General features: G+C 39.0%; 1 protein-coding gene across 3 annotated transcripts in view; it reads left to right on the top strand.

The window, feature by feature from the left end:
* PIWIL2 (piwi like RNA-mediated gene silencing 2) overlaps positions 1-12014 on the top strand; it is a 76405-nt gene extending 64391 nt beyond the window's left edge. For all 3 annotated transcript variants that reach the window (XM_077868902.1, XM_077868899.1, XM_077868900.1), the window contains 3 exons: positions 8695-8948; positions 9400-9507; positions 10124-12014. In XM_077868902.1, the coding sequence (XP_077725028.1) occupies positions 8695-8948; positions 9400-9507; positions 10124-10280 (519 nt within the window). In that variant the 3' untranslated portion in view covers positions 10281-12014. The remainder of the gene's footprint in view (positions 1-8694; positions 8949-9399; positions 9508-10123) is intronic.
* The last annotated feature ends 1291 nt before the right edge of the window (positions 12015-13305 follow it).

Raw genomic sequence — 13305 nt, 5'->3', positions numbered from 1 at the left:
AACACGCACATGCTCGCACTCAAGTGGGGAGAGGAACAGAGGGGGGAAAAGAGGAGTGAGACAGTCTTAAGCAGACTCCATGTGGAACCTGATCTCTCAGTCCTGAGATCATGCTCTCAGCAGAAACCAACTGAGCCACTCAGGCACCCCTACTTGTTTTATGGTTGTTCTAATAGTTCTTCTCTGTTCTTCCTTCTCTTCCTCTTTTGCCTAATAGTTTGATGGCGTTCTTTAGTGATATACCTGGATTCCATTTTCTTTATTTTTTGTGTATTAAGGTTTTTGATTTGTGGCTGCTGTTAGGTTCATATATAACATCTTATGGGTTGCTTAAGTTTGAACTCATTCTAGAAACACTAAATTTTTATTCCTCCCACCAACCATGGTGTATGTATATATTCTACTTTACATTCTTTTATTTTATGACTCCCTTGACTGATTTTTATAGGTATAATTTATTTTACTGCTTTTGTGCTTTAACCTCTATACAGGTCTTATAAGTGATTAATCTCCTACTTACGTGTTTGCATTTACTTTTGAAATTTTTTTCCTTTCATAATTTTCTTACTCCTGTTACGGCTTTTTCTATTCACTCAAAGAATTTCCTGGGCAGCCCCAGTGGCTTAGCAGTTTAGCACTGCTGTCAGCCCAGGGTGTGATCCTGGAGACCTGGGATTGAGGCCCACGTCAGGTTCCCTGCATGGAGCCTGCTTCTCCCTCTGCCTGTGTCTCTGCCTCTCTCTCTCTGTCTCTCGTGAATAAATAAATAAAACTTAAAAAAAAGAATTTCCTTTAATATTTCTTATAATGCTGGTCTAATGGTGATGAACTTCTTTAACTTTTGTTTGCGAAACTATCTCCTTCTATTCTGAATGATAACCTTGCTGGGTAAAGAATTCTTGGACAGACATTTTTTTCCTTTCAGTACTTTGATTATATCATGCCACTCCTTCTGACCTGAAATGTTTCTGCTGAAAAATAAGCTGATAGGGTTTTGTGGTTTCCAGTGAATGTAACTATTTTCTTTTCTTTTACTATCTTTATCTCTACTTTTGGCCTGTGCAAAGGCAGACGCTCAACCACTGAGCCACCCAGGCGTCCTGCTTTTTGCCATTTTAATTTTCAAGTGTCTTGGTGTGGACCTCCTTGTGTTGATTTTGTTGAGGGTGCTCTCATTTCCTTTTGTGTATGTTCAGTAGCTGTTTTCTTTTTTAAAAAAACATTTATTGGGCACCTGGGTGGCTTAGTCAGTTGAGCATCTGTCTTCAGCTCAAGTCATGGTCTCAGGGTCCTGGGATCGAGCCTCACATTGGGCTCCCCTCTCAGCAGAGAGTCTGCTTCTCCCTCTCTGACCCTATTCCCCGCTTGTGGGCTCTCTCTCAAATAAAACTTTAAACATCTTTATTTGAGACAGAAAGAGACAGAGCATAAGAGACACAAGTAGGGGGAGTGGCAGAGGGCGAAGGAAAAGCAGGCTCCCATGTGGGGAGCTGGATCCCAGAACCAGATCATGACCTGAGCCAATGGCAGACACTTAACTGACTGAGTCACCCAAATGCCCTCAGTAGCTATTTTCCATGCAGTTAACATGGGGATTACATTTAACATCCTAAAGTTCTAATACTCTAATTTGAATGTATAGTAGTTTAACACCAATAATATATAAAAATTCTGTTCTTTTACCGGTCCATCTCTACCTCTTTAGATGTTAATATCATAAAATTATATATCTTTATACATTATGTGCCCCAAAATTTAGACTGATAATCCTCTTAAATACACTGGTCTTTAAATTTTGTAAAAAGCAAGATTTGGAGTTACAAACCAAAGTGATAGAATACAAGGTTTTATTATTTTTAAAAATATTTTATGTATTTATCCGTGAGACACAAAGAGAGAGGCAGAGATATAGGCAGAGGTAGAAGTAGGCTCCCCATGGGAGCCCGATGGGGGACTCGACCCCACAACCCCAGGATCACAACGTGAGCCAAAGGCAGATGCTCAACCACTGAGCCACCCCCAAGGTGTCCCTTTACTAAGTTCTAGAGTAATACTTTTTAAAAATTTACTAATTTCATAAATCATGTAGAAAAATTTAAAATGTCGTACCAACAGTTGTTAAAATCATACTTAACCTTTATTGAAATCTTAATTTCTTCACATGGCTACACATTGCTGTCAGGTATTCTTTTGTTTTATTTTATTTTTTCATATTTATTTGAGAGAGAGAAAGAACAGGCAGGGGAAGGGGTGGGTGTGTGTGTGGGGGGGTGGGGTGAGGAGAAGCTTTGCAGGGAGCGTCATGCAGGGCTCCATCCCAGGATCCCAGGATCATGACCCAAGCCAAAAACAGATGTGTAACTGACTGAGCCACCCAGGTGCCCCTGTCAAGTATTCTTTTATTTCACACTACAGGACTCCTTTGAGCATTTCTTACATCACATGCCTCTTGGCAAGAAACTCTTTCAACTTTTGTTTATCTGGGAATGTCTTAATTTCTTTACTTTTTGAAGAAATAATTTGCTGGTATAAGTTTTGAGTGACAGTTTTTCTCTCTTACCCTTTGAAATATATCAGCTCACTACATTCTAGTCACCAGAATTTCTAATGATCAATTTGCTGATAATCTTACTGAGTATTGTGTGTGTATGGTGATTTTTTCTTATTTTCAGGATTCTGTCTATGGCTTTTGAAATTTTGATCATGTGTCATCAATGTGGTTCTCTTTGAATTTATCTTACTTGGAGGTCATTGAGCTTCTTCAATGTTTATATTCATGTCTTTCATCAGATTTAGGAAGTTGTCAGCCATTATTTTTTCAGATATTCTCTCTGTTCTCTTGGGAGTCACATGATACTTAGGTTGTCCCGCTAGATGGTGTCCTATTGTCCCTGAGGCACTATTCTCTTTTCAGTCTTTTTCCTTTGACTCAATAATATCCACTATACAAACTTCCAGTTTGCTGGTTTTTTTCCTTCTGCTTGTTCAGCTCTGGATTTGAATCCATGTAGTGAATTTTCATTTCAGTTATTGTGCTTTTCAACTCTAGAAGTTATTTTTAGTTACTTTTTAGGTATTTTCTTTATTAATATTTCCACTTTTGTTTACTTTGTCCATATCTCTCTTTGGTTCTTTGAGCATCTTTAAAATCATTGTTTTAAGGCCTTTGGTCATTATAACTGCCATGACGTCTTTGGCAGCAACAGTTTGTCTTGATTTAATATTTTCCTTTGGGCCATGCTTTCCTGTTTGTTTGCATTGTGAGTTTTGTTGAAAACTGGACATTTGAATCTAATGATGTGGTAACTTTGGAAATCAGATTCTTCCCCTTCTTCAGGGCTTTGCTGTTCTTTGTTAGTTTTCCTTTTTGATTGCTCTAGGCTATGAGTGCTGGGACTTAAGGCCTCCTTGGTTCTTTTGGCTTTTTGTCTGGGCATGCATTTGTCACAGAGTCTTGACATAAATGCAATTGTATTTGAATGTCTAGTCTTCAGTCCCTGACCCTCATAAAAGGAGAAAGAGAAAAATGAAGAGCATGGGGGAGGATGGCACTTGCTCATTAAATCCTCTGGAAGTCAATTTAGCTGGAGAGATAGATGGCAGCAAGAATAGCTCCCTGCCTGTTTGCACACATGTAATCAGAAGCAGCAATCAGAGCACAGATCCCAGTATCTGTAGGACAGTACTGAGCAGTGTCAGTGAGCATGGAGATAGGGCTGCAGGTTATTTCTGCTCTCACTGTCCAAGTCTTCCTGGGAAGTTGTAAGCCTTCCACAAACTCTAGCATTCCAAAACTGTTTATATCAGGTGTATTCTGCTAGTGCATTTGTTATCTGGAGGTGAGCGGGTGGGGAACAAATTCTTTGTTCTTCCTCCTCCACCATCTCCTCAGAATCCCGTCAGTCTGGTCTGTTTTTGATAAAATTTCTCCAGCTTTAGGCCTCCTCTTCCTGCTACCCACACTCACTCTTGGCATTTGTCTCCTGGATGTTTCAGAAATTCACTGCTCATCTGTGAAGGCTTTTGTCCAAGTCAGTTTATCAAGGCTTTCTTGCATTGGCTGGTCTTTGATAGTCCCATATGGAAGTGTGATTTTTTTTAAAAAAAGATTTTATTTATTTATTTATGTATGTATGTATGTATGTATGTATCTATTTATTTATTTTAGAGAGAAAGAGAGCACACACATGCATGAGCAGGGGGAGGGCCAGAGGGAGAAAGCATCTGAAACAGACTCCAAGCGGATCATGGAGCCCATGTGGGGCTCAGTCCTGTGACTGCAAGATCAGGACCTGAGCCAGAACCAAGAGTTGGACGCTTAACCAACTTGAGCCACACAGGGCCCCCTGGAAGTGTGATTTTTACCTTTTGATTTTTTTTTGTTACCATAAGAATAAAGGTTTTTGGTGTCTTTTGACATCCTGAACTGGAAGTAATGTAGTCCTAATACCCATTCTTAATCATCACTGATCTGTTTTTAATTTTTTTAACTTTTAATTTTTAAAAAAAGATTTTATTTATTTGAGAGAGAGAGAGCACAAGTAGGGGGCGGGCAGGGAGAGGGAGAAGCAGGTTCCACACTGAGTAGAGAGCCTAATGTGGGGGTTAATCCCAGGACCCTTTTGACCTGAGCCAAAGGCAGATGTTTAACTGACTGAGCCACCCAGGTGCCCTTGATCTGTTTTTTAGATGGTTGCCAGAGCAGTTTTTCAAATGTGTGACTGATCATATAGTGGTTTTCTTACTGCTATACCTTAGTTGTTTTCTTACCCCTTCTCCAGCCATAATTTAAGCCTTTGCTTGTGTTCTGTGTTCTATCTGGAATCCTTTTACCCTTCTTTGCTGCTTGAATTGTCTGCTGATCCTTCATTATACATTTTCCTGAGACATAATGTTCATTTCTCCCTCCAGATGACAAGTATATTATACTTTTCTGTTCTTACAGTATTTTATTTACCCCTTTGTTATGTTATTTATAATTTATCCTGAGCATTTATTTTATGTGTCTGTCTCTCCAGTTTTAATTTGGGTTCCATGAATATTTGGATGGTATAAAAGTAATTTTTAAATTCTGAGCACAATTGCTTGCATTTAGTGGCATTGAGTGTTCTGTGAATGAATGGAGATATACCTAAAAGAACATCTCAGACTCAGAAGATACTGATTTCCTACTTGATCCTTGCCATTATAGTCACTGCTAACAGTACCACATCAGACAAGTGTTATCCTGCTCTCAGAGTACTCATGAACTTATTTACTGTATTTACTCTTACAGTACTGAAGTGGCTTTAGTAATATGCATTTAACATTTATGTTTCAATATTGTGATTTATTTTATATCCTGCTCCCTGTCTAGATCATAATCATCATTTATGAAGTGAGGATACTGGATTAGATGACCTAGAAAACTTACCATTGTTAACTATTATTAGATTTTTAAGCCCCTTGATAAGACAGGAATCATGTCTTTCACTTTTGTTGGCAGATTGTATAGGGCCAAGTATAGTATCTTACACTCAGTGGTTGGTTAGCAAATTTTAAAGAAAGAGGTGATGTCAGTGAATACTTCAGATGAATATGATTCTATTTTTCACTCCATTGATCTCATTATGTCCCTTCTCATTGCTTCGAAATATCTGTATTTCCTTGATCTAGCTCGTTCTCAATAGCTTTTAAAGATAAATGTAGTTGCCTATTGAACAACACAAGGTTAGAGGCACCAGCCCCCCATGTAGTCAAAAATCTGTATATAACTTTTGACTTCTCAAAAACTTAATAGCCTGCCATTGACCAGAAGCCTTACCAATAATATAGACAACATATATTTTGTATGTTAAATGTGTCACATTCTGCTAGAGAAAAGAAAATGTTAAGAAAAATGGTAAGGAAGAAAAAATAACATTTACAGTACTGTATTGAAAAAAAATCATATATAAATGGACCCACACAGTTAAAGCTCATGTTCAATGTTCAACTGTATATATGTTTTACTTCATCCCTCTTAACTCTGCTAAGAAGGTAAGGTGATTATTTATCTCCATTTTACAACCGAGGAAAGTGTTCAAGAGCATAGCCAAGGAACAAAGTCAGAGTCAGTCCCACATCCAGGACCCTTCCTCTCTGTTTCCATATCTGGGAATTGAGTTTCTCCTTGATCTAACTTGGTGGTATCCCTCTTTTATTTATTTATTTTTATTTTTTTAAAAAGATTTTATTTATTTATCCATGAGAGACACAGGCAGAGACACAGGCAGAGGGAGAAGCAGGCTCCATGCAGGGAGCATGATGCAGGACTCCCATCTCAGGACCCTGGGGTCATGCCCTGGGCCAAAGGCAGGCGCTGTACCACTGAGCCACCCAGGTGTCCCATGTATCCACCTTTTTTTTTTTTTTTGGATCCACCTTTTAACACAGTGTATCAGTAAGGTCTTTGAGAAGTCACAGAAATGTGTTAACTTTAGCAAAATAGGAATTAATTGATACAATTATGGAGAGTCTCAGGATTGCTGGGAAGGTTTAGCATCAAGCTGGCAAATGAGGCACCTGGGTAGCACAGTCGGTTAAACATTTGTCTTCAGCTCAAGTCATGATCCTAGGGTCCTGGGATTGAGCCCAGGTCAGGTTCCCTGATCAGCAGGAAGTCTACTCCCTTTCCAGCTGCCTGCCTGTTTTGTGCTAGGGCGCATGCCAGTGCTCTCTCCCTCTTCCTCTCCCATGTACGTTCTCTCTCAAATAAATAAAATCTTGAAAATAACCCCATAAAACTGGGAAATGGACAGGAATCAGGTTAGCTCCTAAAGTTCCGGAAGCAAGGACATAAAGAGACACTACCACAGAGGGACTGAAATCCAAGTGATTTTCATTCTCTGCTCAAGATTCAGAGCAAGGAGGAGCCTTATGTTGGCACTACTTGAGTTATCTTTATGTCCTCTGGTTAGTGCAGTGGTTCTCAGCTAGGGGCAATTTTATCCTCCCAGTGGGCAATGTCTAGAGGAATTTTTAGTTACAACTGAGGGCAATTACTACTGGCATCTAGTGAGTAGCCAGGAATGCTAAATATCCTATAGTGTCAGCCCCTGCAAAAGAGAATTATCTAGCCCCACAGATCAGGAGTGCTGAAAAATCTTGGACGTGGGGAAGGCACCTCAATTAATAGTCCTTAGCAGACTTACCCTACTGGGGGTAGGAGGAAACTAAATGTTCTTACTAAAAAAGGTAGAATAGATGCTGGACAGCCAAAGACAACACAAAAACAAAAGAGTAGTACAAACTGGAGCAATAATTTCAGTTTTGGACTGTGAAGTTGAATACACACATTTGTAAATGACATACCTGAGGTGTTTTTAAAAAATTTATGAAATATTTGAAATTCTGAACTTAAACTCCAGAAAGATTCTAAATGATTATTTTAAAAAAGTATTCTTTGAATTGAAACTTAAGAATAAAGAGTGGTGTGGGGAAAAAAGAATGTATTTGTGTGTATTTAATTCAGTAATAATTCAGGTTTTGGGGAGAAATTGTGAGTAACCTATACAACTGGATTAGAATCAAACTGCCACTTACTGTGAATTAAACTACAGCACTTTTGGGATGCCTGGGTGGCTCATCGGTTGAGTGCCCACCGTTCAGGGTGTGATCCCAGGATCTGGGATCGAGTCCCACATAGGGCTCCTTATAGGGATTCTGCTTCTTCCTCTGCCTATGTCTCTGCCTCTCTCTGTGTCTCTCATGACTAAATAAATAAAATCTTTAAAAACTAAATAAATGGGATCCCTGGGTGGCGCAGCGGTTTGGCGCCTGCCTTTGGCCCAGGGCGCGATCCTGGAGACCGGGGATCGAATCCCACGTCGGGCTCCCAGTGCATGGAGCCTGCTTCTCCCTCTGCCTATGTCTCTGCCCCTCTCTCTCTCTCTCTCTCTGTGACTATCATAAATAAATAAAAATAAAAAAATAAAAAATAAAAAAAAAAAAAAACTAAATAAGTAAACAAACTAAAGCACTTTTCAGGGAAGTTCTAGTTTAAAATAGAGCATCTTATTCTCTTAAACTATTGAAATCAAACCCAGCTAGAAGATAATTAAATTTTCTAAACGGGAAACAGATTATTATTCAAACTGATCCAAACTAGCAAATTTGATTTGGATCCATAGACAATTTACCATGACTTTTTGCTAATTAATTAGTTAAATTAAAAATGTTTCACATTATACCTGATTATAGGATAACATTTAGTAAAGGACCTTTTCACTAATTAGCAACTTTGGATGTTGCTTGTACACAAAAAATGTGAAGATGGTGGATCTGTAGAATGTGCAGTCATGTGTTAGAATTTCTCTAACAGTTTACCTTGTTCTTTGCCTAGACAGTAATTCATGTTAAATCCAAGTCAAAGGAAGATGGAGTCACCCCATAATTTCCCTACCATTCCTTTTAACGTTCATACTATTTATGTGCCTTATTATATATGTGACTCATCACTGGCCTATTTTTGCTTTCATATTTTATAACACCTTTGCTGTAGCATTTCTGTTTTACTACCCTGAGGAAGTCTGGAAATGACTAGAAACTTTCCCCTCTTCCCTTCTGGGGGGTTTGGGCCCTGCTGCCAGATCTCCAGGCTGTGCTGAGTCAGCCTCTCCCTAAGGGGTCATTGTCCCAGGCCCCACAGTTCACCTCAGCATGGTGTCGTTGCAGGTAAACCACTGTCTCCCAGAGAAGATCGTAGTGTACCGTGATGGAGTGTCTGATGGCCAACTAAAGACGGTTGCCAACTATGAGATTCCTCAGCTACAGAAGTGTTTTGAAGCTTTTGAGAATTATCAGCCCAAGATGGTAGTATTTGTAGTTCAGAAGAAAATCAGCACCAATCTGTACCTGGCTGCTACTGAGCACTTTGTGACTCCCTCCCCTGGGACTGTGGTAGATCATACCATAACAAGCTGTGAGTGGTAAGTGGGGAAAACATTATATTTTAGTAAGAATAGGTTGAAGGAGTTATCTGTTCCCTGGGTATTGAAATGGGGAAGTTGCCTGGAAAGATGTGGAATGGAATCCTCAGAGATTTTACTGTTATAAAGTATTTTCAAAAACAATTAAAAAGCCAATAATAAATCCTTTACTTCTTAGGTATAAAATATTGAACACACGTTTTTCCTAAGGTTATGCATGCTTTTTTAAGCCTATGCATGCAGATTTGGTGGTTTCTACTACCATTCTTAAATAACCTATTGAGTCTGGAAACCTGCATTGTAATCATGGTGTGGTCTGTGTGTTTCCTTGATCCAGTCATTTGACCTCTTTGAGCCTTAGGTGAAGGAGCCAAAGTGATCGCCAAGATCTTTTCCAGCTATCTTTAGCCAAATCTGACCATATCATTCCTTTGTACTTTTTCCTTCCCAGGGTGGACTTCTACCTTCTTGCTCATCATGTACGGCAAGGTTGTGGCATTCCTACCCATTACGTCTGTGTTCTCAACACTGCAAACCTGAGCCCTGATCACATGCAGAGGTAAACTGACCGAGAGATAACTTACTCTTTCTCTCTCGTAATTAATTCTGGCCAGCTAGCTAAAATGGGGTCAATCCCCGCCCTCCAGAATATTTTCCCTTTTAATTTCTTTTTGGCTTTCTTGATAATGGTATCTTTTTCAAGAGTGATTGGTATTTCTTGTGCACATTAAAATTATTTGGAGAGCTTTAAAAAAAATAGTGACACCCAAGCCTTACCCCCAGCATTCTGAGGCATTTTATTTTAAAAACTGCTCTGGATGATTATGACATACAGCCAGTTTTGAGACCCAATGTCCTTGGGCTCAGATTATATCAGTACTGTGCTAGGGTACTTACTCTTCTGCAGCCTATTCTTGAGGGAGGAAAAAAAGTTCTTCTGTGTTTATCTTGTTTCGATCTAAAAACGGGGGCACCTAAATTACCCATGTCCTCTTGATTTACAAATAGTGGAAAAGAAATAATCCCACTTAAAAATTATGATTCCCAAAAGTTGCATCATGTTTTTCTCAGTCTCTCAGTTTTTTTTTAAAGTATGCTGTGTGTCATACACTCAGAGTCATTCCCAAATTGAAGATGGAGAGTCATATGGATCGTATTTTCTTCTTGGCCTACAGGTTGACTTTCAAATTGTGCCACATGTACTGGAATTGGCCTGGCACCATCAGAGTTCCAGCTCCTTGCAAGTATGCCCACAAGCTTGCTTTCCTGTCAGGACAAATCTTGCATCATGAACCAGCCATCCAGTTGTGCGAAAACCTGTTCTTCCTGTGACTGGACGGCCAGGATGTGGGCTGGTTAGGGAGGTTAGAGTTTTGAACTCAGCTGTACTCCTGTAGGAGCAACAGGGATGGAAATGGTTTTTGTGTTGGTGGGGTTTTTTCACCAACCCAGTAGAATAAGATGCCTTTTCTTCTTTTTTTTTTTTTTTTCCTTTTATACCTGATAGCACCAAGAAATAAGTTCCATTCTAAATGTCAGCTGGAAATTGCCTTGTGGTCTTTGTAGAGCAAACGGAGGCAGTACTGTACCTGCATAGATGGAAGGGTGAATACGGGGGATCCTTTAAGAGCCTCCACAGCCAACATGAGCTGTGGAGACCTGCAGAAGCAACAATTACACCTTCTAAGTTCTGCTTACTAAGCAGTTACCATTTCTGGCGCCAGAGGTGATAATGAACGAAGTCATTCCAAGTTTCTTAAAGTAGACAGTTACTTTATTTGGGCAACTGAGAAAGGTAATAAAAAGGCCTGTGAGGCAAAGTTTTCAAGATATTGCTATTACTGGCAAGTGTGAAAGGCACGTAGTAAAACCAGCTGGTGGCATATTCAGGCCCTTCTGACCTAATCTTGTCTGGGGATTGAGTTTATGACACCTGTGATACAAGTTGGCTTTGAAGATTTTGAAAGGGGCCTTTAAGTCATTCCTTAGCCTCCTGAGAGAAGTCAGATAAAGTTTTTTTCTGTATGTTTTAGTTGCTTTACAGTGCCCTATGTTGATTTTTTCCTACACTCTTCACCCCTGACACACACTTGCTCTATTACTGATCTTTAATAAGCTTCAGCTTTTAAATTAAGAATGAGAACATGGTGAAATTCAGCAGCTAGAAAGGTTCATGACAGAATGTGAACCTTCCTCAAACCTTCCTCCCAGGAAGGCCTCTCTTTGCTGATGTGTTTGTAAATGGAATCATTGATTTCCCCTGCTCAATAACCTATTCCTGACTGTTGGCTCATTTTGTTAGGAATTTTTCTGAATCCAGCGTAAGATTTCCAGAAGTGAGCTTTGGAAAACATGACACTCCTGCCAAAGTCCAGGCATTTCAGCTTAGCAAGTTGTCACTATGCCTGTGGGATTTTTTTTGTGTTTACTTTTCCCTGTTTTAAAATCTTCTAACCCCTTTAGGGTTAATTCAGTTTTAACTTTCTTTAGCTGGTTTTAAAAGCCAGTTTCATTTACCCTTTTTGAATTTTTATTTATTTATTTTTTGGTGTGATGGCATGGAGGGGACAAAGAAATTCCCATTTTATGTGACAGTCTGTGAGAAGAGAAACTTTAGCTTTAAAAACTCCTTAGAAGAAGAAAACCAAGCAAGTCTTCAGTTTATTGCGGTGCCCAGCCTTTGCTTCAAAGTTCTGTTGAAGAACTTTGAGTGTGATAGTCCTTAAGAGCACTTCTGTTTTCATTTGAAGTACAGGACATAGGGTAGAGTAAGGGTAAGGCTAAGACCTGGAATCTAAAACCACTGAATCAAACAAATTGGATCACTGGTCTCTGGCTTTACAGATCAGCTTTCTGATTCTCTTTGGAAGCATTTTGAATTTCTCCTTTGAAGTTGGATTTCCTAATACTCATTTTCTCTTATATAATCAGAAAAGACAAATGCTTGAATATAATACAAATATTTCTTCACTTTTTATTCCTGTTTTCTTGCCTTGTTTTTCAGTCTTAATGTGAAATGATTGAGCTGTGGGTTGGGAAATAAAAACAAATTTGTATAAATGTGAATTTGTGTTTGAAATAGTGCTGTTGATATATATAGTTCTTTGCCTTCCTAGAGCTGCAACACTTGTTACAATTATTAATTTACTATTCATTATGCAAGATGGCAGCTGTAGTATTAGTAGCAAGGTAATTTCATTGTGACCTGATAGTAAGATTTCTTAGAAAAGACACTAGTTATCTTCTGGGACAATTGAGGGATGTGTCTATGTGCAGTCTTGTTTTTCAAATCTCTTTTCCCATCAGTTTCTATTATCTATGTGAGAGCCACCTACAAGAGTGGCCTCTCCCTTCCCCCTTTTTTTAATAACGCTTTTCTTTCTGTAACCCTTAAAAATGCCTTCCAAAAGCACCCTGGCTGCTTGTTTCACCACTACGTCTCCTTCTGTTTATTTAGAAACTCCATTCTGAAATGATTTGGTGCTTCTTGAACTCATTCTAGATAGAACCTAATTTTTTAAGTAGGCATGCATAAATAAGTTAATTAATTAATTAAATTAGGTTCTGTGCCTAACATGGGGTTTGAACTCATGACCCGAAGATCAAGAGTCACGTGCTCTGCCAACTGAACCATGTAGGCACCACTAGAGAGAACCTAATTTCTGTACAATGTTACAGGGCCCTTTTGATGTGGGTAGCATTTTATTGAATGGTGTGAAAAAAGACACAGTTTTATAAATAGACTATCTTTCTACATTAAAAACAAAATTTGTGCCTGAAATTTCTCAGTGATTTGAGAATATTGGAGAAGGACCCTACTATTACTTTGTGGCTCCCTACTTAGCTTTAGCCTTACCTGAGTTTCTTTTTTTTTCTTTTGGTTTTATTTTTATTTTATTTTTTATTTTTAATAATTTATTTTTTATTGGTGTTCAATTTGCCAACATACAGAATAACACCCAGTGCTCATTCTGTCAAGTGCCCCCCTCAGTGCCCGTCACCCATTCACCCTCACCCCCCGCCCTCCTCCCCTTCCACCACCCCTAGTTCGTTTCCCAGAGTTAGGAGTCTTTATGTTCTCTCTCCCTTTCTGATATTTCCTACCCATTTCTTTTCCCTTCCCTTCTATTCCCTTTCACTATTATTTATATTCCCCAAATGAATGAGAACATATAATGTTTTTCCTTCTCCGATTGACTTATTTCACTCAGCATAATACCCTCCAGTTCCATCCACGTTGAAGTGGGTATTTGTCATTTCTAATGGCTGAGTAATATTCCATTGTATACATAAAGCACATCTTCTTTATCCATTTATCTTTCGATGGACACCGAGGCTCCTTCCACAGTTTGGCTAT

This window comes from Canis aureus, chromosome 24 (assembly GCF_053574225.1).
Source record: "Canis aureus isolate CA01 chromosome 24, VMU_Caureus_v.1.0, whole genome shotgun sequence".
NCBI classification, from domain to species: domain Eukaryota; kingdom Metazoa; phylum Chordata; class Mammalia; order Carnivora; family Canidae; genus Canis; species Canis aureus.
This window is presented reverse-complemented; position numbering and strand designations above follow the sequence as displayed.